The 22,722-nt window shown below is 38.2% G+C and overlaps 1 protein-coding gene across 13 annotated transcripts in view; it reads left to right on the forward strand.

Moving 5' to 3' along the window:
* Zc3h11a (zinc finger CCCH-type containing 11A) overlaps window positions 1-22,722 on the forward strand; it is a 53,677-nt gene that overhangs the window by 12,025 nt on the left and 18,930 nt on the right. For all 13 annotated transcript variants that reach the window (XM_087193927.1, XM_013078616.3, XM_087193925.1 and 10 more), the window contains 7 exons: window positions 2,179-2,384; window positions 3,651-3,770; window positions 17,392-17,515; window positions 19,109-19,312; window positions 19,768-19,884; window positions 20,136-20,216; window positions 22,267-22,377. In XM_087193927.1, coding sequence (XP_087050053.1) covers window positions 2,331-2,384; window positions 3,651-3,770; window positions 17,392-17,515; window positions 19,109-19,312; window positions 19,768-19,884; window positions 20,136-20,216; window positions 22,267-22,377 — 811 coding nt within the window. In that variant the 5' untranslated portion in view covers window positions 2,179-2,330. The remainder of the gene's footprint in view (window positions 1-2,178; window positions 2,385-3,650; window positions 3,771-17,391; window positions 17,516-19,108; window positions 19,313-19,767; window positions 19,885-20,135; window positions 20,217-22,266; window positions 22,378-22,722) is intronic.

Genomic DNA, 22,722 nt, shown 5'->3' on the forward strand with positions numbered 1-22,722 from the left:
TAATATTTTTCTGTTTTGTGTATGTGTCATTATAATTATTTGAATATCCCAAAAAAGAAACTTGACTCCCATTTCAAGCAGTTTTTTAAAAAATTACTTGTTTTATGGTACTGTACCCAGGCCCTTGCACTGAGCTACATCAGCAGCCCTTGTTAAATTTTTTTTACTTTTAGATAAGGTCTCACTAAATTGCCTAGCCTTCTTGCCTCAGCCTCCTGAACTCCTGGAATTATAAGTGTGTGTCAGCACACCCTCCTGGGGCAGTTTTTAAATTATTCTTTGAGCCTGCATTGTGATGGATGCCTGTTATCTTTCCTTTTAACACATTACTTTAAACAGCAAAGAGAAACCAGCTGTTGCACCTTTTGCTTAGAAATCTCCCAGGTTGGGCTGGGGATTTAGCTCAGTGGTGTCGCCATCTGCCTCGCAAGCGCAAGGTCCTGAGTTCAATCCCAGGTACCAAAAAAAAGAAATCGCCCAGGTAAATATCCATGTTTTTGCTTACAAATTCTGCCTTCCACCCAACAGAGCACAGCTCCACTAAGTTCCCTGCTACTTCATAACAAGAATCATCTTTACTCAAGTTTCCAGTAACATTTTCGACAAGATTTCACCAGAAGCACCTTTAACATTATTATGTCTAGCAACAATATCTTTTTTTTTTTTTTTGGGTACCGGGGATTGAACTTGAGTCCTTGCGCTTGTGCAGCAGGCGGCGAAACCACTGAGCTGAATCCCCAGCCCAAGCAGCAGTGTCTTGTAGGGTTTGATATCAAATACCTTGAACTCTTCCAGCCTCCTTCATGACCCTATTCTAAAGCTATATCCATACTTATTTTTAAAATTTTGATTTTGTTGTTGTTGTTTTGTGTGTTTACACCAGCATTCACTTTTGGGTACCAAACTTTATAGCTAAGTATTGTCATATTATATAGCCGTATCATAAGTTTTTTAAAAACAGTCTCTAATTTTTAGACATTTAAGTTTCTGGGTGTTATTTCCTTATTAGAAACAAGATAGTGAGGGGTCGGGGATTTAACTCAGTGGTTCCGCCGCCTGCCCCAAAAGCGCAAGGTCCCGAGTTCGATCCCCAGTACCAAAAAAAAAACCGGAAACAAGATAATGATGAACTTTCTTGTGCATTATTACTTTGTGTATTTGTTGAATATTTTTTCTTTAGGACATTGTAAAAACTGGACTCATTGGATCAAAGAGTAGATAGATTTTCAAGATTTTGGTATTTGGTTAGTTGCAGACTCTTCTAACCTAGGTTGTTAACTTGAGGGCATGTTTTCATCATGGCATATTATTTTTGATTAGGACTTAATAGTGGAAAATAGATAAGCTTGAATTTAGTTTGTTGTCAAGTGGTAGATTAGTGTTTATGAAATCTAGTCCACTGGAGTATAAGCTTGTACAAACTCCTTCCATAGTCTCTCTCCCCAACCCCATACCAGGAATCGAACTCAGGACCTTGCGCTTGCCAGGCAAGCATGGCACCACTGAGCTACATGCCTGGCCCTTCTGTAGTCTCTTATGTGCTCTTACTATGTGTTTTGCTTTTATAGAGGCTTTTTTGGATACTCTAGTATAGGGACCTGCGGTATGGCAGGAACTAGGAGATAGACTGTTGATTTGTTCAATCACTATTTTATGAGAATAGCCCTGAAGATTTTTCTCTTGCTTATTTATAATTGTGCAATTTTTTTAGCCAACTTCAATATATAAGCTAGCTCCAGAGATGTTTTCAAAGGTAGTTTCACAAGTTATTCTAGCCAAGTAAGATTTTTCTGCCTAGTTATAATTATATACTAGGCAGAAATAACACAAATGTTTACAAAGATGTTTGGACTTTTTCACTCAGGTAAAAAGACCTAGTTTGTCAGAAATGTAGATTTAGCAAGTTATTTTGTGTAAAATAATCCAGGTCCCATTAATCTAAAATGTAGATCATGTGTTTATTTAACAGTACTTATTTAAATTTTATGCTGAAGCAGTTTATCAGACACCAGAGAGAATGCAAAAAAAAAAAAAAAAAAAGGCCACAGTTGTCCTTAACAAAAAACTTACATTGTAGACAGGAGTGTATGATCAGTGTGTTTATGGGGTTGTGTAAGGGCAAGTGCATGTTATTGGAAGAATTTACCTGAAATACTTTAACGTATTTCCTCATTTTAGGATTACATTTTAAAGACGATTTCTGTGCTTGAGTTGTCATTTGGAAGATTGGAAGATTCAACCCATTTCAAGAGGACTTGGAGCTGGTCCTCACTTCGAGGAAGCAGTGGCTTATTTCAGGAAGCCACCTGGGATCCGTGAATTCACTCAGCATGTCTAATCAAGGAGAAGACTGCTATTTTTTTTTCTATTCTACATGTACCAAAGTAAGAATCTCCATCTCCAAATCACATCTTTCTATTGTTTCTTTAATAAAACTGGGCGGGGGGGTGGTCCTTATGTCTGTAATTGTTTTTATGTTTTGTTTTGTTTAACTGTTTATTATCTGCTGTCAGGTGTTTTTTTTTTTGTAAAAAATAACAGAGTTCATTGTTCATTTTTTTCCTTTTCTTTTTCTTTTTTTTTGGGGGGGTACCAGGGATCAAACTTGGGATCCTGCGCTTGCGAGGCAGGTGGCAGAACTACTGAGCTAAATCCCCAGCCCTGTTTATTTTTTTCTCTTCATTTTATATGTAATTATAATTTTCCCATATTCTACAAAAAGTGAAAAGGCCAGCCTGCACTACAAAGCAAGACTCTTTGTCAAAAAAAAGTAATCTATCTTACATACCAGTTTTCACAATAGTGTTTCCAGATAAAGTATACAAAGAAGCATAACTGCTATACATTAATTATACTTAAATTCTTGTCTGTTTCTTTCTGATTTTCTGTCCAAAACCCAGAGTTACCCAAGGTAGGATATATGAAACAGTTTTAATGTATTCTTTTGGAGAGTACCTAACATTCCTACTTGTCCTTCAACCCCATCTCTTAGCATGGGTTGTTCATGTTGACAGATCAGATAAAGGTTACTGTCAAGAAATAGGTTATAGGGCCGGGGATTTAGCTCAGTGGTTCCAGCGCCTGCCTTGCAAGCTCAAGGTCCTGAGTTCAATCCCTGGTACCAGAAAAAGAAATAGGTTATAGGAGGTACAAATTTCCAATGATGAGTGTCATATTGTATACCTAAGATGTACCAATAAAATTTTAAAAATAGGTTATAGGAAATAATAAATTTGTTGGCCTCCGATTATTCTTGTTATCCTGTCTCTTTTTCTTGTCTTTTTTTTACTAATTTGTATTTGTTTACATTCCAGGAAATTCTTGTTATGGACATTGTACGTAGGATATATTTCAGTGCTATGTTTCTTTTCCTTTTTTTTTTTTTTTTTTGGTGCCAGGGATTGAACTTGGGACCTTGCACTTGTGAGGCAGGCGGCAGAACCACTGAGCTAAATCCCTGTCCCTGGTTTTTTGGCTTTTTGAGACAGGGTCTTGCTTTGTAGTTCAGGCTGGCCCTGAACTCACTATGTAGCCCAGGGTAGCCTCAAACTTGCAGTGATCCTCCTGCCTCTGCCTTCCAAGTGCTGGGATTACAGGTGTGTGCCACCATACCTGGCTACATTTCTTTTCTCTGTTCTCTTTTTCAACAGGGTGACAGCTGCCCATTCCGTCACTGTGAAGCTGCACTAGGAAATGAAACTGTTTGCACATTGTGGCAAGAAGGACGCTGTTTTCGACAGGTGTGCAGGTTTCGGCACATGGAGATTGATGTAAGTTTTCAATACCACCAATGAATATTTTTTGCTGGGCAAAAAGAAAAAAAGGATTAGTTTTTGTTTCATTTGTCAGTACTGGGGATGGAACCTAAGGCTTTTAGCATGCCAGTATAGTGCTCTACCATTGAGATACTCTACTCCCACTTGGGTCTTGACTCCACTTGGGTCTTGCTGAGTTACCGAGGCTGCCCTGGAACTTACAATCCTACCACTTCAGTCTCCTGAGGAGCTGGGGTTTCAGGTGTGCACCACAGTGCCCATATAACAACAACTTTCAAAGAGGAAACTAACTTATTGATATGAAAAGATCAAGATATATTGTCAAGTGAAAAATGTCAGTATGGGACAAAGTATCCAAAATAGGAGAGAAAAGAACTTAACATTTGTCTTTGTTTACCTGTATATTTTTTAAATCTCTGGAAGTATAAAAGAAACCTGAATAGTAACTATAGGAAAGGGATGAAAAGGATCTCTTGTACAGTTACCTCTTCTATAGTTTATTTTCATTGTCTATAGTATAGGTTCCATATCAGCCATTTTGCCTACTTGCTAGTACAGTACTTAATTTGTAACTCCCAAATCACCACTTGAGTACTTTGGTCATTCAAAGGACATGGTCAGTGTACAACAAATTTGAGTCACCAGATATGCATATTTTCAGTTGAGGTGATGACAGCTCTGCCTTCTTGTTTCAGCCTCTCATACTGTAATCAAGTATTCTTTTTTTTTTTTTTTAAGTATTCTTTTCATAAGCTGCTTGGTGCCATGATTTTTTCCAGGTTTGTTTTTTTTTCGTGGGACCGGAGATCGAACTCGGGACCTTGTGCTTGCACTTGCCCGGCAGGTGCCACAACCACTGAGCTAAATCCCTAGCCCGATTTTTTCCAGTTTTGTGTTTTATGTTGGTCATTCTGCTCTTTAAAATGGTACCAAAACATAAGACTGAAGTGTAGCATATGGTTTGTAAATAGAAGAAATCTGTTATGTGCTTTACAGAGAAAATATGAATGTTAGGTAGGCTTTGTTCAGCCATGAGTTAATTGCTTGTTGTGCAGCCCATGCTGGCCTTAAACTCATGACATTCCTCCTGCCTCAGCCTTCCAAATGCTGGGGTTATAGGTGTGTGCCACCACACCTGGCTAAGAATTTTTTTGTAACGGACATTGTTTGTGTTCCTCTTCTCCATATTTTCACATCTCTGAAGTAATTCAGCTATTGTTTCCTGAAATATAAACAAACCTAAAACTAATTATTGTGATGAGAGATCCAATATAAATACAACTGGTTAACTGTACAAAAGTGCTTTTTAGGTGTTTTTTAAAATTGAACTAATAGAGCCAGGGATTTAGCTCAGTGGTTCCGGCACCTGCATCACAAGCACAGGGTCCCGAGTTTGATCCCCATTACGAAAAAAATAAAATAAAATAAAATTAAACTAATAAAGTATATATAGAAAAGTACACAAATAATAATCTTAAAATTTGAAGAATTTTCCACAAAGCAAATATACTTATTTGAATAGCACCTGGTTCAAGAAAAAGAGAATTAACAGCATTCTTTTCTTCTCTCTCTATCCCCCCTTTATTGCCTTCAACCATGCCCCTAAAGCTAATCACTGTCCTGACTATCCTACCATAGAAAAGTTTTGACTGTTTTGATCTTTATGTAAGTGGACTCAGACAGTATGCCTGGTTTTTTTGTATGTCTGTCTGCTTTCATTCTTATCTGTAATAATAAGTACGGCAGTGGTTAGTTCTTTCTTTTTTTTTTTTTTGGTACCGGGGATTGAACTCGGGTCCTTGTGCTTACGTAGCAGGCAGCAAATCCACTGAGCTAAATCCCCGGCCCTAGTTCCTTCTCATTACTATGGTGTTTTATTGTATGAATACAGTATAGTGTATCCATTCTGGTATTGATATACATTTGAGTTGTTTGCAAAATTTTGAAGCTATTACAAATAGTACTGCTGTAGAAGTTCCTTTTTCCCCGCTCCCTGTTGCTGGGGATAGAACCCATGACCTTGCACATACTGGTCCTCTTAGTCATAGAATCTGTCTTCTTTTTTATTTCTTTTTCCTTCCATTACTGGGAATTGAACCCAGACACAGATCCTGTGATATACAGCAGTTTATTCTAGATGTATAGGTGTTTTGGTTTGGTTTTTTGTTACTGTGGCACTGGGAGTCAGACCAAGGGCCTCATGCCTGCTAGCCAAGTGCTCAGCCATTAAGCTACACCTTCAACTCCCATCCTTCTATTATAAGAGTGTTGTAGCTTGGGAAAAATACGTACTACTGTTAGTGTATTATTACACATACCTTACTTTGAAAAGTCGCTGGGTGTTAGCACTCAGGAGGCTGAAACAAGAGGATTGCAGTGAGTTCAAGCCCAGCTTGAACTGCATAGCAAGACCCTGTCTCAAAAAAGAAAAGTTAAGAGTGAGAAAAATTTTCTAATGACCTTGAATTCACAGCTTCAAATAATAGCTGCAGTTCATTGAGTCTATTCCAAGTACTATGTGCATCATATACATTATTTCTTTTAATCTTTATAAGAAATGAATTAGACCTCTCCCATAAATTTTTTGGGACTCATATATGCTAAGCAAGTGCTCTACCACTGAGCTACATCTCTTGCCCTCGATTTTTTTTTTTTCTTCCCATTAAGTTTATTGGTACATCTTAGGTATAAAATACAGTTACATTCATCATTGGGATCTTGTACTTTTACATGAGTATCTTGGTTCTTATTTTTTTCCCCTTCCCTTGCCCTCCCTTCACCCCCTCCACCCCTCCCTATTTGCAAAGACCTTGTTTCTATTTTTTTTCCTCTTTTCATATGTTTTCCTTTCCCTTTTTTCCCTTCCCCTACCCCTCCCAATTCCCCTGGTCTTTTAGACCTTTTCTTCCTGTTACACAATATCAGTAATACATTTTTTAAATTATAATATTAAGATCTAGGAGACGTTACCACAGATTTTACAGAATTTAAAAGGATATAGAAAGCATATTACAGAAATCTTTTTTGAAATAAATTTGACAACTTCCAAGAAGTACCTTGGAAGACAAATTAATGAAACTAACTCTGGAGGAAATATAAAATTTGAATAGCACCTATTAAAGAAAGTATATTCCTAGCTTGAAAACCTACCTGTATGACAACAGCAGGCTCATAAACATTTTAACATAAATTATATCAAACAATTAAAGCAGAAAAAAGAACACTTCTCCCCTCATTTTAGGAACTCAACATTGTGCTAATCCTAAACCTGGATAAAGATAATAGAAGAAAAAAGTATGAACATAGATAGAAATTTGTTTAACAAAAACTATTGGAAGTCAGATCTAGCAGGATGTAGAAAGTGGTTTTGTTATAGGGATGGCAGTGTTGGTTCAGCATTGGAAGATCCACCCCCGAAAGTCATCATTTAAACAGAGGAAAGGAAAAAACCATATGATCCTGTCACTAGCTGGAGAAAAAGTATTGGACTAAATTCTATAGAGCTGTTCATGGTAAAAGCTATCAGCCTAGAAGTAGAACAGAAACTTCTCAACAGATTAATGACATGTACTCCATACTTCAGCGAGAATGCCTTATATAAATGGAGAAGATACAGTGCTTTCTCCTTAAGGTGGGGAACAAGGGCAGATATGCTTACTCTTTATCTGTCCATTAAACTTTGAAACCTAGTCCCCACCAAAATAGTCTGGCAATAAAATGACACAGCTAGGTTAGGATTGGCACGGCAGAAGCAAAATCTTTATATGTAGATGAAATGATCATCTACAGAGAAAATACTAAGAAATCTCTAGGAGCCCCTAAAACTTGTACTTGAATTTAGCAGGATTAGAAAACATAAGGTATATATAAAAATTCAGGTCTGTGTATACTTGCTATAAAGGAAGAATTGGATATTGAAATTTAAAAGTTATGTAGGAGTACAAAGGACCTAGAAAAGTTAAAAACAAAAACAGTGTTGGAAGACGTTTAGTACCTAATTTTAAGACTTCTTCTAAAGCTACAGTACTCAAGGCAGTGTTAGTGTAAGGAAAGACATATAGATCATTGGAATAAAACAGAATCTAGAAATAGAACCATACATATATGGTCCACTGAGTTTTGAAAGATTACTTAACATTAGCATTTTATAGAATATAAACTCAATTCACGAGCCGAGGAAGAGATAGTGTTTGCAGCAAATGGCACTAGAATACCTGGTATCCGTATATAAAAAGTTAACTTCAACCCTTTTTTTCCATACATGAAAATAACTTGAAGGGATCTATGAACCTAAATAAGAAAGCCTAAAAGTATAAAACTTTAAGAAGAAATTATAAGGGAAAATATTTATGAATTCAGGGTAGGCAAGAACTGCCTAAGATACAAAAAACATGATGTATAAAAGAAAAAAATTGATAAATGGGATTCCATCAAAATTTAGAACTATATGAGATCATTAAAATGAAAAGTCCTTAAACAGACCATATTTACGATACATATAATGTATGACCAGAATATATAAAGAATTCTTAGAGCTCATTAATAGACAACCCAATTAAAATGTAGACGTAAGAAGATGACAAATAGCCAGTATAGCACAAGGAATGGTGTGCAACTCTAGAATCAGAAAAATACTAATCAGTACAATAATAAGATTGAATTATACACTCATTAGGGAGATGAAGTTAAAAGTTTTAAAAGCCTTGTCATGACTTTTTCTTTTTGTTGGATTCTCCCCCTTTGCGTTTAATTTGTCATGCCCAGTGGATTCATTCTGCTGGGCTTCCTGGGGTTGTGATCCTCATTGTCTTTTCCTAGGGTATTGTCTAAAATTTTTTGGAGTGCCGGTTTGGTATTCATGAAGTTCCTGAGGTGCTCTTTGTCATGAAAGTATCTTATTTCTCCATCAATTTTGAAAGATAGTTTTGCAGGGTACATCAATCTGGGTTGGAGGCTGTTTTCCTTTAGGGCTTGAAATACATCACTCCAAGCTTTTCTTGCCTTGAGGGTTTGCATTGAGAAGTCAGCTGTGATTCTGATGGACTTTCCTTTGTATGTGATTTGTTTCTTTTTTCTCACTGCTTGTAGAATTTTGTTCTTCTGTTGGATTTCTGGAATCCTAACTATTATATGCCTATGTGTAGATTTTTTTTTTTTACTAAGGCTAGCTGGAGTCCTATATGCCTCACTTATCTCTATGTCAAATTCTTTTCCCCTGCTTGGGAAGTTTTCTGCCATCACTTCTGTGAATAGTTTTTTTAAGTCGTCTGCACTCTCTCCTCTTTCTTCATTGACTCCAATCAGTCTCATGTTATTTTTCTTTCCATTATCTAGCAGCTGCTGGATTGATTTCTCGTGTTCCCTTACAATTTTAAAGCAATTTTTCTTTTCCTCCTCACTAATTGCAATCCTATCTTCTATATGTGAAATTCTATCCTCACATTGGTTCATTCTGCTGTGCAGACTTTTGATGGAGTTTTTAATCTCTTGGAAATCTGTTTGTATTTGTTTTATGGATTCCATTTGTTTCCTATGTTGGGATTCCATGTTCCTCAGATCCTCTATTTTTTTTATCTGTGTCCTCTAGATTTATTAATCATGTCTTCTACCATGAGCAAAATCTTTGCTGTTATCTGAGTAATTATTTCTGATTTCATTTTTCCCAGATCCTCTTTTGTTGCCAATTCAGAGAGTCCAGGTGGTTGAGTATCAGAGTGTTCCATCTGGTTTCCCTTTGGGGTTGCTGTGGGTGATCCAGAAGTCTGTTTTTGAGACTTGTTTACATGTCTTCTCATTTCCACGGGAGGAGGTGCTTCTGGTGCCCACACGGCTCACCTCCTCTGCCCTAGGAGCTTGGGATGGCAGCAGGGGAGCTTCCTTCCGGGTTCTGGGACCAGCTCAGCTTCTCTGCCCTAGGAGCTTGGGATGGTGGTGGGGGATCTTCCTTCTGGGTGCTGGGACCGGCTCACCTTCTCTGCCCTAGGAGCTTGGGATGGCAGCACGGGAGCTTCCTTTCCTGGTTCTGGGACCGGCTGAGCTTCACTGCCCTAGGAGCTTGGGATGGAGGCGAGGAGCTTCCTTCCAGGGCTCTCCCTTTTTTTTTTTTGAATTTTTGTTTTGAGACAGGGTCTCATTAAGTTTCCCAAGCTGATGTCAAATTTGCAATCTTCCTGCCTTAGCCTCCTGAGTAGCTGGGATGACACAGATATGAGCCTGGCATTCTTACATTTTATTGCTAAGGAAAGTGAGCCTGAAAACATTAAATTGTTCAGGGTCATACAACTAATAAGTAGCATAATGGACCTGAAAATTCCATTATGTTATTTGTGATTCTGTAAACCTGTTTGTTGGAGACAGGGACTTGTCTTGTAGTTCAAGTTGACCTTTTACTCACTGTGTAGTGGAACTTGCTGTGATCCTCCTGCCTCGGATTAAAGGCATACACCACCACATCTGGCTAATGATTCCATAATCTTTTTTTTTTCCCTTAAATTCTTTTATTGGTACATTTTAGGTATACAATACATTTACATTTATCATTGGGTGCTTGTACCTGTACATGATATATCTTCGTTCTAATTTTTTTCCCCATTACCTGTGCGCCCTTTACCCCCTCCACCCTTTCCTATTTACATAGATTTCATTTCCATTTTTTTCTTTTCTCATAATTTTTCCTTTCCCTTCTTTCCTTTCCCCTTCCCCTCCCACCACCCCTACACCTTTGGACCTTTTCCTATTTCAGATTATCAGTTATTCGTTTTAATCATTTTAATCCTTATTTATACTTTCAGATTCTCACACTAGAGAAAGTATTTGGTATTTACACATGTGTGTCCTGTTCATTTCACTTAAGAGTATCGCCTCAGTGTGCATCCATTTAGCTATAAATGTGTCTAGTTTCTCATTCTTTAGGGCTGAGTAGTACTCCATTTTATAAAAACTCCACATGTTCTTTATCCAGTTTCCAGTTGATGGACACTTGGGCTATTTCCAAGCTTTAGCTATTACAAACTGTGCCACTGTAAACATGGGGGCACATATATTGCTATGGTATGATTCTTTTTAATTCTTTGGGGAAGATACCCAGCAGGGGAATAGCTGGGTCAAATGGGACCTCTAGTCCTAGTTCTTTGAGGTATCTCCATACTGATTTCCACAGTGGTTGCACCAGTCTGCACTCCTGTCAACAGTGGAGAAGGGTTCCTTTCTCTTCACACCCCCACCAGCATTTGTTATTGGTTGGTTTCTTTTCTTTCTTTTTTTTTTTTGTTCTTTTATTGGTACATTTTAGGTATACAATTTGTTTACATTTATCATTGGGTGTTTGTACCTGTACATGATATATCTTGGTTCTGATTTTTTTCCTCATTACCTGTGCACCCATTGATTGGTTTCTTGATAGCAGCCATTTTTTCTGGGTTGAGGTGGAATCTCAGTGTTGTTTTCATATGCATCTCTCAAATGACCAGTGATGTTGAACATCTTTTCATATATTTATTTGTTGCTTTTACTTCTTTTTCTGAGAAATGTCTATTCATTTCAGATGCCCATTTTTGAATTGGGTGTTTGAATTTGGAGGGGGTCTGATTTTTTTCAGTTCTTGATATATTCTAGATAGTAGTCCTTTGTCTTACGTACAGCTGCTAAAAATGTTTTCCCACATTGTAGGTTGTCTCTTAGCTCTGTTGGTGGTTTCTCTTGCAGTGCAGAAGCTTTTTAATAAGATGAGATCCCAGTTGTTGATTCTTTGTGCTAGTTCCCATGCTACTGAGGTTTTGTTCATAAAGTCTTTTCCTATGCCAATGTCTTCAAGAGTTCTACCTAACTTATCTTCCAGCAAGTTTAGTGTTTCTGTCTTAATATCCACTTCAATCTTAGTTTAGTGCAAGGTAAAAGATAGGGGTCTAGTTTTAATCTTTGGCAATTTGAAATCCATTTTTTCCAACACCATTTATTAAATAGGCTGTCTTTCCTCCAATGAGGGTGGTTGGCTCCTTTGTCAAAGATGAGGTGGCTGAGTATGTCTGAAGTTGTTTCTGCATCTTCTAATCTAATCTATTCCACTGATGCTGCTTTTATCACAGTAGCTTTGTAGTATAGTTTCAAGTTGGGGATTGTGATACTCCCCAGCCATGTCTCTGTTGCCTAGAATTGCTTTTGCTATTCTAGGTCTCTTCTGGTTGTTTTCTCTAGTTCTGTGAAGTATATTGTTGGAATGTCAATCAGCATTACATTAAATCTATATAGTAGTTTTGGAAGTATGGCCATTTTCACTATATTGGTTCTTCCTATCCAGGAACAAGGGATGTCTTTCCATTTTCTTATATCCACCTCAGTCTCCTTTTTCAGAGTGCTGTAGTTTTCAGTGTAGAGGTCTTTTGCTTCCTTTGTTAGATTGATTCCTAGATATTTCATTTTTTTGGATGCTATTGTAAAAGGAATTTTTTCCCTAATTTCTCTCTCAGTGAGGCTGCTATTTGTGTATAAGAAGGCTATTGTTTTTTGAGTGTTGACCTTATATCCAGCTACTCTACTGAATCTGTCAATTAAGTGAGGAAGTCTTTTGGCCGAGTTTTTTGGGTTTTCTATGTAAAGTATATTATCAGCCAATAGTGACAGTTTAACTTCTTCCTTTCCTACCTTTATTTCTTTTATTTTGTTCTCTTTTCTAATTGCTGTGGCTAATGTTTCCAGAACTATATTGAACAGCAGCGGTGATAGTGGGCATCCTTGTCTTGTTCCTGATTTTAGCGTGCAAGTTTTCAGTTTTTGACCATTTAGTATGATGTTGGCTGTTGGTTTTTCATAGATAGCTTTAATAAGGTTGAGATAAAGACCTTCTATTCTAATTTTCTGTAGGGTTTTTATCATGAATGGGTGTTGGATTTTGTCAAATGCCTTTTCTGCATCTATTGAGATGATCGTATGGTTTTTGTCCTTGACTCTGTTAATATAGTGTATTACATTTACTGATTTATGTATGTTGAACCATCCTTGCATCCCTGGGATAAATCCGACGTGGTCAGGGTGTTTGATCTTCTTGATGACCCTCTGTATTCTGTTTGCCAGTATCTTGTTGAGGATTTTTGCATCTATGTTCATTAGGGAGCTTGGCCTGTAGTTCTCTTTTTGGGTTGAGTCTTTCCCTGGTTTTGGAATCAAAGTATCACTTGCTTCCAGGAATGAATTTGGAAGCCTTGCTTCCCTTTCAATTTCCTTGATGAGTTTAAATAGTAATGGTGATAGTTCTTCTTTAAATGTCTTGTAGAATTCAGCAGTAAAGCCATCAGAACCTGGGCTTTTCTTTTTTGGTAAATTTTCTATTACATTTTCAATTTCACTCATTGTAATTGAGGTGTTTAGAATTTCTAAATCTTCATTTAATTTTGGCAATTCATATGTATCTAGGAATCTGTCCATTTCTTCTGTGTTTTCCATTTTATTAGAGTACAGGTTCTCGAAGTAGGTGTTGATGATCCTCTGGATTTCTGCTGGGTCACCTTTTTGGTTCCTAATTGCATGGATTTGAGCCTTTTCTTTCCTTTTTTTGATAAGGTTGGCTAAAGGTTTATCAGTTTCATTCTTTCGAAAAACCAACTCTGATTCATTAATTTTTCTTTTTTTGGTACCAGAGATAGAACTTGGGTCCTTGCGCTTGTGCAGCAGGCTGCGAAACCACTGAGCTAAATCCCCAGCCCTGATTTATTAATTTTTTGTATTGTTTTCCTAGTCTCCATTGCATTGATTTCTGCTCTGATCTTTATAACATCCTCTCTTGTAAGAGCTTTGGGTTTGTTATGCTCTTCTTTTTCTAGGAGCTTGAGGTTCTGCTTTAGGTTATTTATCTGAGTTCTCTCTGTTTTCCTAATATGGGCATTCACTGCTATGAATTTCCCACACAGAACTGCTTTCATTGTGTTCCATAGATTCCTGTATGTTGTACTGGCATTACCATTTACTTGTATAAACTGTCTAATTTCTTCTTTAATTTCCTCTGTGACCCCTTGGTTGTTCAGGAGGGTGTTATTCAATTTCCATGTGTTTGTGGAAGTTTTGCGGTTTCTTATGTTATTGATCTCCAGTTTTATTGCACTGTGGTCTGATAATATACAGGGGTAACTTCAGTTCTTTTACATTTACTTAGACATCTCCTATGAGCTAGCATGTGGTCTGTTTTGGAGAATGACCCTTGTGCAGCTGAAAAGAATGTGTATTCTGATTTTGTGGGGTGGAACACTCTGTAAATACCTATTAAGTCCCATTTGTTCAATAGCTTGGTTCAGTTCTAAAACTTCGTTGTTGATTTTTTGTCTAGATGATCTGTCTATTTGTGATAGGGTATTGAGGTCCCCCACTACAATTGTATTAGTGCTTATTTGGTTTTTTATGTCCATTAATATTTGTTTTGTATAGTTGGGGACATTCGTATTTAGTGCATATATATTTAGGGTTGTCATCTCTTCCTCTTGGATTGTTCCCTTCACAAGGATGTAGCAACCATCTTTGTCTCTCTTAATTAGTTTTGGCTTGAAATCTACTTTGTCTGCAAATAAGATTGCTACCCCTGCTTTTTTCTGGGTTCCTGTAGTGTGGAGAGCTGTTTTCCATCCTTTTACTTTCTGTCTATGAATTTCTTTTTGAGTTAGGTGTGTTTCTTGTGTACAGCATATTGCTGGGTTTTGCTTCTTAATTCATTCTATTTCTTTTGATTGGTGAATTGAGGCCATTAACATTGATGGTTATAATTGATAGATATTGATTCATCCTTATCATGATATGTTGCTATTGTTGGCTCTTTTATTTATTTTTTTCCCCCTTTCCCTTTAGCTTCTTTTTTTTTTTTGGTACCAGGGATCGAACTTGGGTCCTTGCACTTGCGCAGCAGACTGCGAAACCACTGGGCTAAATCCCCAGCCCTCCCTTTAGCTTCTTACCTTACCTGGTGGCTTCCCTCTGTTGGGCCTCATGGAGTTGTGACCTTCATTATCTTTTTTTTAGGATATTGCTTGGAATTGTTTAGAGTGCTGGTTTGGTGTTCATGAAATTTCTCAGGTGTTCTTTGTTGTGGAAGTATCTAATTTCCCCATTGATTTTTTTTTTTGGTACTGGGGATCAAACTGGGGTCCTTGCACTTGCGCATCAAGCAGCAAAACCAGTGAGCTAAATCCCCAGCCCTTCCCCATTGATTTTGAAAGATAATTTTGTAAGATACAACAGTCTAGGTTGGAAGTTATTTTCTTTTAGGGCTTGAAATACTTCACTCCAGGTTTTCCTTGATTTGAGGGTTTGTGTTGAGAAGTCTGCTGTGATTCTGATGGGCTTTCCTTTATACGTGATTTGTTTCTTTTCTCTTAACTGCCTGCAGGGTTTTGTTCTTCTGTTGGGTTTCTGAGATCTTGACTATTATATGTCTATGTGTAGATATTTTTGATCATGGCTAGTTGGAGTTCTATATGCCTCATTTATCTGTATGTCCAATTCTCCTCCTCTGTTTTTTTATGTCAATTGTACTTTTCCTGTTTTTTCGTGGACCCTAATTAGTCTTATGTTATTCTTCTTTGCATCATCTAGCAGCTGCTAGATTGATTTCTTGTGGTCCCTTACTATTTTGAAGATATCTCTGTTTTCCTGGTCCTTAACTGCAATCCTGTCTTCTATATCTGATATTCTATCTTCAAATTCCCTTAATCTGCTCTGCATGCTTTCAATGGAGTTTTTAATTTCCTGAATATGTTTGAATCTGTTTCATGGATTCCATTTCTTTCTTATGTTGGGCGATCATGGTTTCCATTTCTTTCTTATGCTGGGCATTCGTGGCTTCCAGCATGTTTCTGAGCTCATCTGTTTTTTTATCTGTTTCTGTTCTAGAGCCTCTAATCATGTCTTTCACTCTGCTCTCCATCTCTGTAGTTATCTGGGAGATGATTTCTGTTTTGAATTTTTCTAGAGCCTCATTCATCTGTTTTGTTACTTCCTGTGCTGTCAGTTCAGGTTGTCCAGGTGGTTGATTATCAGACTTTTCCACCTCGTTTCACCCTGAATTTGCCTATTGTGGGGTGGAAGTCTGAGTTTGTGCCTTACTTAAATGTCTTCTCATTTTTGTTTTTGGTACTGTCCTTGGTTTAGTTCCTGGGTTGATATTTTGAAGTTGTTTATTGTAAGTATCTTTGTTGATGTATTTAGAATACTTACGGAGTGATTGCTTCTCAGAGGTGTCTTCCAGATATAGCTGGTCTTTAGGTTTTGAGTCTCTAATGGCACTGAGGCTGTCTCATTTTCATTATACTAGGAAGGACAACTGATTAGATCAATCACAACACCTTAGCCCAAGTGATACAATCAGCAATACAATAGCATCAAGTACCTTTTAGAAAATGACAATTTGTGGTAGTTATTAATCCATCATCTTTAACTGTGTGAATTAAATCAAAATCAAGGACCAACCCAACGTATGTTTATAGTGAATAAACTCTTCAATATAGGAACTTTACCCTTCGGGATGGGGAGATAGGAGTTGGGGAGGGAGGAATAGGTAAGTAGAAGGATAGGGGAAGGTTAGCAGCAAGGCCAGAGGGCACAAGGCAAGAGAAGGAAAGAGAAGAAAAGAAAGATAAAGAAGAAATATGAATTAGGGCCAGAACAGGAACACAAAGGGAGATGAAGAACAATATGGGACAGCAAGGGAGTGAGGCAGAGAAAAGAAAGAAAAAAGAGAAAAATAAAAATTTGAAAAGAGTAGCAAAGAAGAAAAAAAAAGTGAGAACAAAAAAAAAAATAGTTGTAGTTTTGAAAATAACAAATAAAAGATAAAAATGAAGGGCCTCCTTCAGGGTATGTCTCTGCTGTCGCAATAGACAATGTGGGCAGCCGTGTGCAGATACAAGTCAATGAGTCTCAGTAAGCCAGTCACAGATCCGTGAAATTCAGGCAGATTTCTGGCTGCAAGTCCCAAGTTGAGCTCCCTGTCCTCCTGCAGGGTTGAACTCTGCAAGGTTCTAGTGTAAGTTCCAGTTGCCCTTCCCCTGAAGATAGTCCAGGTTCCGATGGGAGGTGATGATCCCTCCAGCTTACAAGCACAGTGGTCTGGTGTGCCTTTATTGCAGAGATTCCCATCACTTTTCCAGTGGGCTTCAGTTTTCATCAGGGAGCCTGAGAGAGGCCCTCTTTCTGTTGTTCACTTCTGCTGTATCTTCTGGAGCTCAGGACAATGGGCCTTTATGCCCCCCTTTGCCTCTGTAGTGTGGATCCAAGTAGCTGCACAGCCAAGAGGCCAGAGGCAGGGGGTGGAAGGGGGTGGGGCAGTTGTTGCGGCTGAGCTGACGTCTGGTGGGCATCTGATTCCATAATTTTAACTTCTATATCCTGTTTCTCTAAATTAAGCGTAGACATTTGGGTTTTAGGATGAGCCCAAGGAGGAAGGAATAGCAGTTAAACTACCCCACTGCTCCTTTTACCTCTGCACCATGCCTAAAGTGCTGTCACTCTCAGGAGCCCCTCTTACTGCAAAAAAATCATGTCACATGCCTCAGATTTTGAACCCTGTATGAACTTGGTCCAGAAAAACAGCAGGTCTTACTTCATTTTTTAATTGAAAAATTTTTTTTTCCTCTTACAGAAAAAACGCAGTGAAATTCCATGTTACTGGGAAAATCAGCCAATGGGATGTCAAAAACTAAACTGTGCTTTCCATCACAACAGAGGACGCTATGTTGATGGCCTATTCCTACCTCCAAGCAAAAGTGAGATCAGTTTTTAATTTTAAAAGAATAGTTCCTGTTAAGTAGACACCTATTATGCACACTGTACAAAATACTTCACATACATTGCCTTCTTTCAGCCTACTGACTGAGCAGTAATACTTCCACTTAATAGAACCTTATTAAGGTTAAATGATTTGTATCCACTCACAGAACCAAACTTTGCTTGGCGTGCCAGATTAGATTGCTATAGCTAGTTTCATTTCCTTTTTTCTTATCAGACCAATAAAGTTTTCAAATGTAATTTGATTCTCCAGCCAGTGGTGGTGAACCTATGGCAAGCATGCCGCAATGGGCTCTTGGTATTATTGAAAGCTCTAAAAGGTTCACCATTGCTGCTCTAGACCATGGTTTGGCAGATCTGGTCCTCTGCCTATTTTGCAAAATAAAGATTGGAATGTAGCCTTGTTCATTTATTTACATATTTTTTTATGGCTAGTTTTCTGCTACTATTGAAGAACATGTAGTTGAGACAGAGACCGCATGGCCCAGAAGGCCTAACATAGTAATTGCCTGGCTCAGCACAGAAAATACTAATAACCCTAACCCTTTAGGCTGTCATCTAAAGTAACATACCCTATAGAAAGCTGGTATTTATTTCCAGGGTGTCCTTTAATGTAATTTCCCTAGTGGCATTATTGGCCACTAAAAAGTCATTATCTGGGCATGGGGGTATAATATTTGCTTGACATGCATGAGGCCCTGGGTTTAATCCTCAGCATTACAAAGATAAATAAATAAAAAGCTATATAGCTGTATGATTAAAATTTGTTGGCTATGTCTTTTCACTTTTATTTAAGGACAGAAAGTAGGCTCACTTTTCTGGTTTGTTCAAATAAATATTATCATTCATTCCTCTACCCTCGCCCCCACCCTTGCTAGGAATTGGACTCTGTACCACTGGGCTACACCTGTTGTATGATTAAGTGAAGGGGTTGATAACCCAGCTCTTTTTTTTTTTTTTCCTCTAAGACAGGGTCTTGCTATGTAGTTTAGACTGGTCTTGAGCTCACTATTACCCAGGCTGGCCTTGAATTCACAGTGATTCTTCTGCCTCAGCCTCCCGAGCGCTGGAATTATAGCCATGTGCCACCACACCCAGCCTACCTTACTTTTTTAAAAAATTTAATTTTGAAACAAAGTCTCACTGAGTTGCCCTGACTGGCCTTAAATGGGTGATCCTCCTGCCTTAGCCTCCCAAGGAGTAGAGATTATAGGTGCATACCACCACATCTGACTTATCTTCTGTCTCTTAAAAGCTGTTTCTTTGCTGATAAAAAAGTGTGGAATCTCAGTTTTAAAATTAAATGCTTAAACTTGAGAACAACTAGTATGCATCTAGCATTCTGTTTATTCTGTGTTGATTGCCATTGTGTTTCCATACAGTGAAGAGTTACTGACTAAAAAGCACATTTTTAGTTCCCTGCGAGTTTAGAAACTAAATGGAAAAATTAGGTAAAAAGATACAAATGCTTATAGGGAAAATGTACCAAACTTACCGTAAAGGGCCAGAGATTTTTGTTGAATTGGAATTGTATGTTGTTTATTAATTTATGACTGGTTTTGTGTATTTAGCCGTATTGCCCACTGTGCTTGAGTCGCAAGAAGAAGAAGTAAAGGCCAGCCAGCTCACGGCTCAACAGAACAAACTATCTGTCCAGTCTAATCCCTCCCCTCAGCTGCGGAGCGTTATGAAAGTAGAAAGTTCCGAAAATGTTCCCAGTCCCACACATCCACCAGTTGTAATCAATGCTGCAGATGATGATGAAGATGATGATGGTAAGTTTCAGCTCTTTTCTTTTTTCTTTTTGCTGTATTGAGGATGGAATCCAGGGCCTCTTGCATGTTAGTCAGGTTCTCTGCCCCCACCTCTTTCTGTGTGAGATGGGATCTTGCTGTATTCCCAGATCTTTTTTTTTTTTTTTGGTACCGGGGATCGAACTGAGGACCTTGTGCTTGCAAGGCAGGTGGTGGCACCACTGAGCTAAATCCCCGGCCCCCCAGCTCTTTTTATTTTGAGACAGAATCTTGCTAAGATGCCCAGGCTGGCCTCAAACTTGTGATCCTCCTGCCTTAGCCTCCCAAGTAGCTGGGATTGCAGGTGTGTGCTACCATACCTAGCTAGGCTTTCTTTAACGCAAGTAAACAAGGTCATGTAGTGAGTTGGACAGAATCAGTATTAAAGCTATAGGCCTGTTTTTAATTGTAAATTTGTCTTGCATGTTGATACACAGACCAATTTTCTGAGGAGGGTGATGAAACTAAAACCCCTACTCTACAACCAACTCCTGAAGTCCACAATGGATTACGAGTGGCTCCTGCACGGAAACCCGGAGTCAGTTTAAAGCAAGGTAAGAAGAGGTTGTATTATGGCTAAATCTTAAACACCACTGATTACGTTCTCACTACTTTAACTACATTTGAAGTTCAGTTCAGAGTCACTGAGCTTCCTCTTCCCTCCCCTGTGTTACATGTATATACTTACATGTACATTTTCTTAATCTTTCATTCAAAAAATAGTTGAATGCTTGCTATAAACATTTAAAAAGCAAAGGTGAAAAAGTGTTTAGTTTCTTATGTGATTTCTATTTGGGCTTCTCAGGTGAAAGTTTAAATTTTGGAATAAAAACTCTTGAGGAAATTAAATCAAAGAAAATGAAGGAAAAATCCAAGAAGCAAGGTGGTAAGTCATTACAGGTTTTGCCAGGGCTGGTTGTATGTTAGAAGAATAAGCACACTTGTGGAAGCAACAGCCAAAATGAGCAAATAGATTTTGATTTCTTTGAGTTGAAGTAAAACATTGACATAATTGTCACTGTGTTTCAGTCCTTAACTGTTCATAGGTAGTTACAATAACCTAAAAGAACCTATATATCTTAGGAAATATGAAAAATACCATTAAGAACGATACTAGGCAAAAACTTCATTTTGTGATAGAAGAATTCTTCCAAAAGTTACTAGGACTTTCTTCTGAGGCTTGCCTCAACCTCTAGCTGGTTTATATTTCCACTCTAAAAATTATAGGTCAGGGGTCAGGGATTTAGCTCAGTGGTTCTGCTGCCTGCTTTGCAAGGGCAAGGTCCCAAGTTCGATGCCCAGTACCAAAAAAAAAATTATAGATCAGGTGTGAAATGTATTCTATGGAGAAAAACAAATAGTTGATTCTGAGAACTTTTTTTTTTTCCCATTAAGTTTATGCGTACATTTTAGGTATACAATACAGTTACATTCATCATTGGGATCTTGTACCTTTACATGATGTATCTTGGTTCTTATTTTTTTTCCTATCCCCCTGTCATCCCTTCACCCTCTCCACCCTTCCCTATTTACAAAGACTTTGTTTCCATTTTTTTCCTTTTCTCATATTTTTCTCTTTTCCCTTATTTCCTTTCCCCTACCCCTCCCACTTCCCCTACTCCTTTAGACCCTTTCTTCCTATTTCACATTATCAGTTAGACATTTTGATCCTTATTTACACTTTTAGTTTTTCACACCAGAGAAACTATTCGGTATTTTACACATTTGTCATATTTATTTCACTTAAGAGTATGGCCTCAATGTGCATCCATTTAGCTATAAATGTCTCTAGTTTCTCGTTCTTTATAGCTGAGTAGTAGTACTCCATTTTACACAAAAACCACATCTTCTTTATCCAGTCTCCAGTTGATGGGCATTTGGGCTGTTTCCAAGTTTTAGCAATTACAAACTGTGCCGCTATAAACATGGGTGCACATATATTGCTGTGGTATGATTCTTTTAATTCTTTTGGGAAGATACCCAGCAGGGGAATAGCTGGGTCAAATGGGACCTCTAGTCCTAGGGTTTTTTTTTTTTTTGGTACCAGGAATTGAACTTGGAACCTTGGGCTTGCGCAGCAGGTGCTGGAACCACTGAGCTAAATCCCCGGCCCTAGTCCTAGTTCTTTGAGGTATCTCCATACTGATTTCCAGAGGTTGCACCAGTCTGCACTCCCACCAATAGTGGAGAAGGGTTCCTTTCTCCCCACAACCCTGCCAGCGTTTGTTATTGGTTGATTTCATGATAGCAGCCATTCTTTCTGGTGTGAGGTGGAACTGAGAACTCTTCTTAAAGGGGCCAGGAATTTAGCTCAGTGGTTCCGCCATCTACCTCACAAGCGCAAGGACCTGAGTTTGATCCCCGGTACCAAAAAAAATAAAAAGAAACAAATAGAACTCTTCTTAAAGCTTCCTATGTTGGAACCTTGGAATTAAGATTTTATAGATGATTAAATTTAGATAGAAAAGTTTGGATTGACAAACCTGATGGCTAATAATGCTTCTGAGGTTGACTCTAGAATAACGTTAGCCTTTTTTTTTCTCCCAGTCCTAGAAATTGAACCTCAGGCCTTTGCACTGAGGTACATCCCCAACCCCCTTTTTAATTTTTATTTTGAGACAGGGTCTCACTAAATTGCCCAGGCAGGACTCACACTTAAGATCCTCCTCTCTTCAGCCTTTCAGGGTCCTGGTATTGGGATTACAGTGTGCATCACCACGCTTGGCTCAGTTTTATATTTTGTTTTCATATTATGCCCAAGGCTACCCCAGCCATTACACCATTTCATTGTAGGCAAATACATACAGAAAGGTTGATTGGCTTATAGTGACAGAGCAATCTGTATTGGACTTAACTGGCTAAGCATCAAAATTTCTTACCTTGTGATAGCTTTATTTTTCACAAATCATTTGTTGTTTTTGACTTGTCTTATTCAGAAGGTTCTTCAAGCGTTTCCAGTCTGCTACTCCAACCTCAGCCTGTTCCAGGTCCGGAAAAAGAGAATGTTCGGACTGTGGTGAGGACAGTAACTCTGTCACACAAACAAGGTAAAGCATAGGGAGATCCTAGAGTTGTGGGGCTTCTACTTTTATATAATTGGAAATGCAAAATTCTTGTTTTGTTTTGTTTTTTTAACTTTTGATGACCTTTCAGGAAGACTAGTAGTATGTTAATTGAGTATAAGGATGAAAAGAGGCCAGGTGTGGTAGCACATGCCAGTAGTCCCAGCACTCTGGGGCAGAAGGATCAAGGGAAAGCCCAGCTTGGACAAATTAGTGAGACCCTGTTTTAAGATTTTAAGAAAGGGGTGGGGGATGGGTAGCTCAGTGCAAAGGCCCTGGGCTCAATCCTCAGTAACATGGGAGGGAGGAGGGATGTGTAAGAGATAGAAA

This window comes from Heterocephalus glaber, unplaced genomic scaffold, assembly GCF_053883595.1.
Source record: "Heterocephalus glaber isolate CG9 unplaced genomic scaffold, H.glaber_assembly_v1.0 deba00001600, whole genome shotgun sequence".
Lineage (NCBI taxonomy): Eukaryota > Metazoa > Chordata > Mammalia > Rodentia > Bathyergidae > Heterocephalus > Heterocephalus glaber.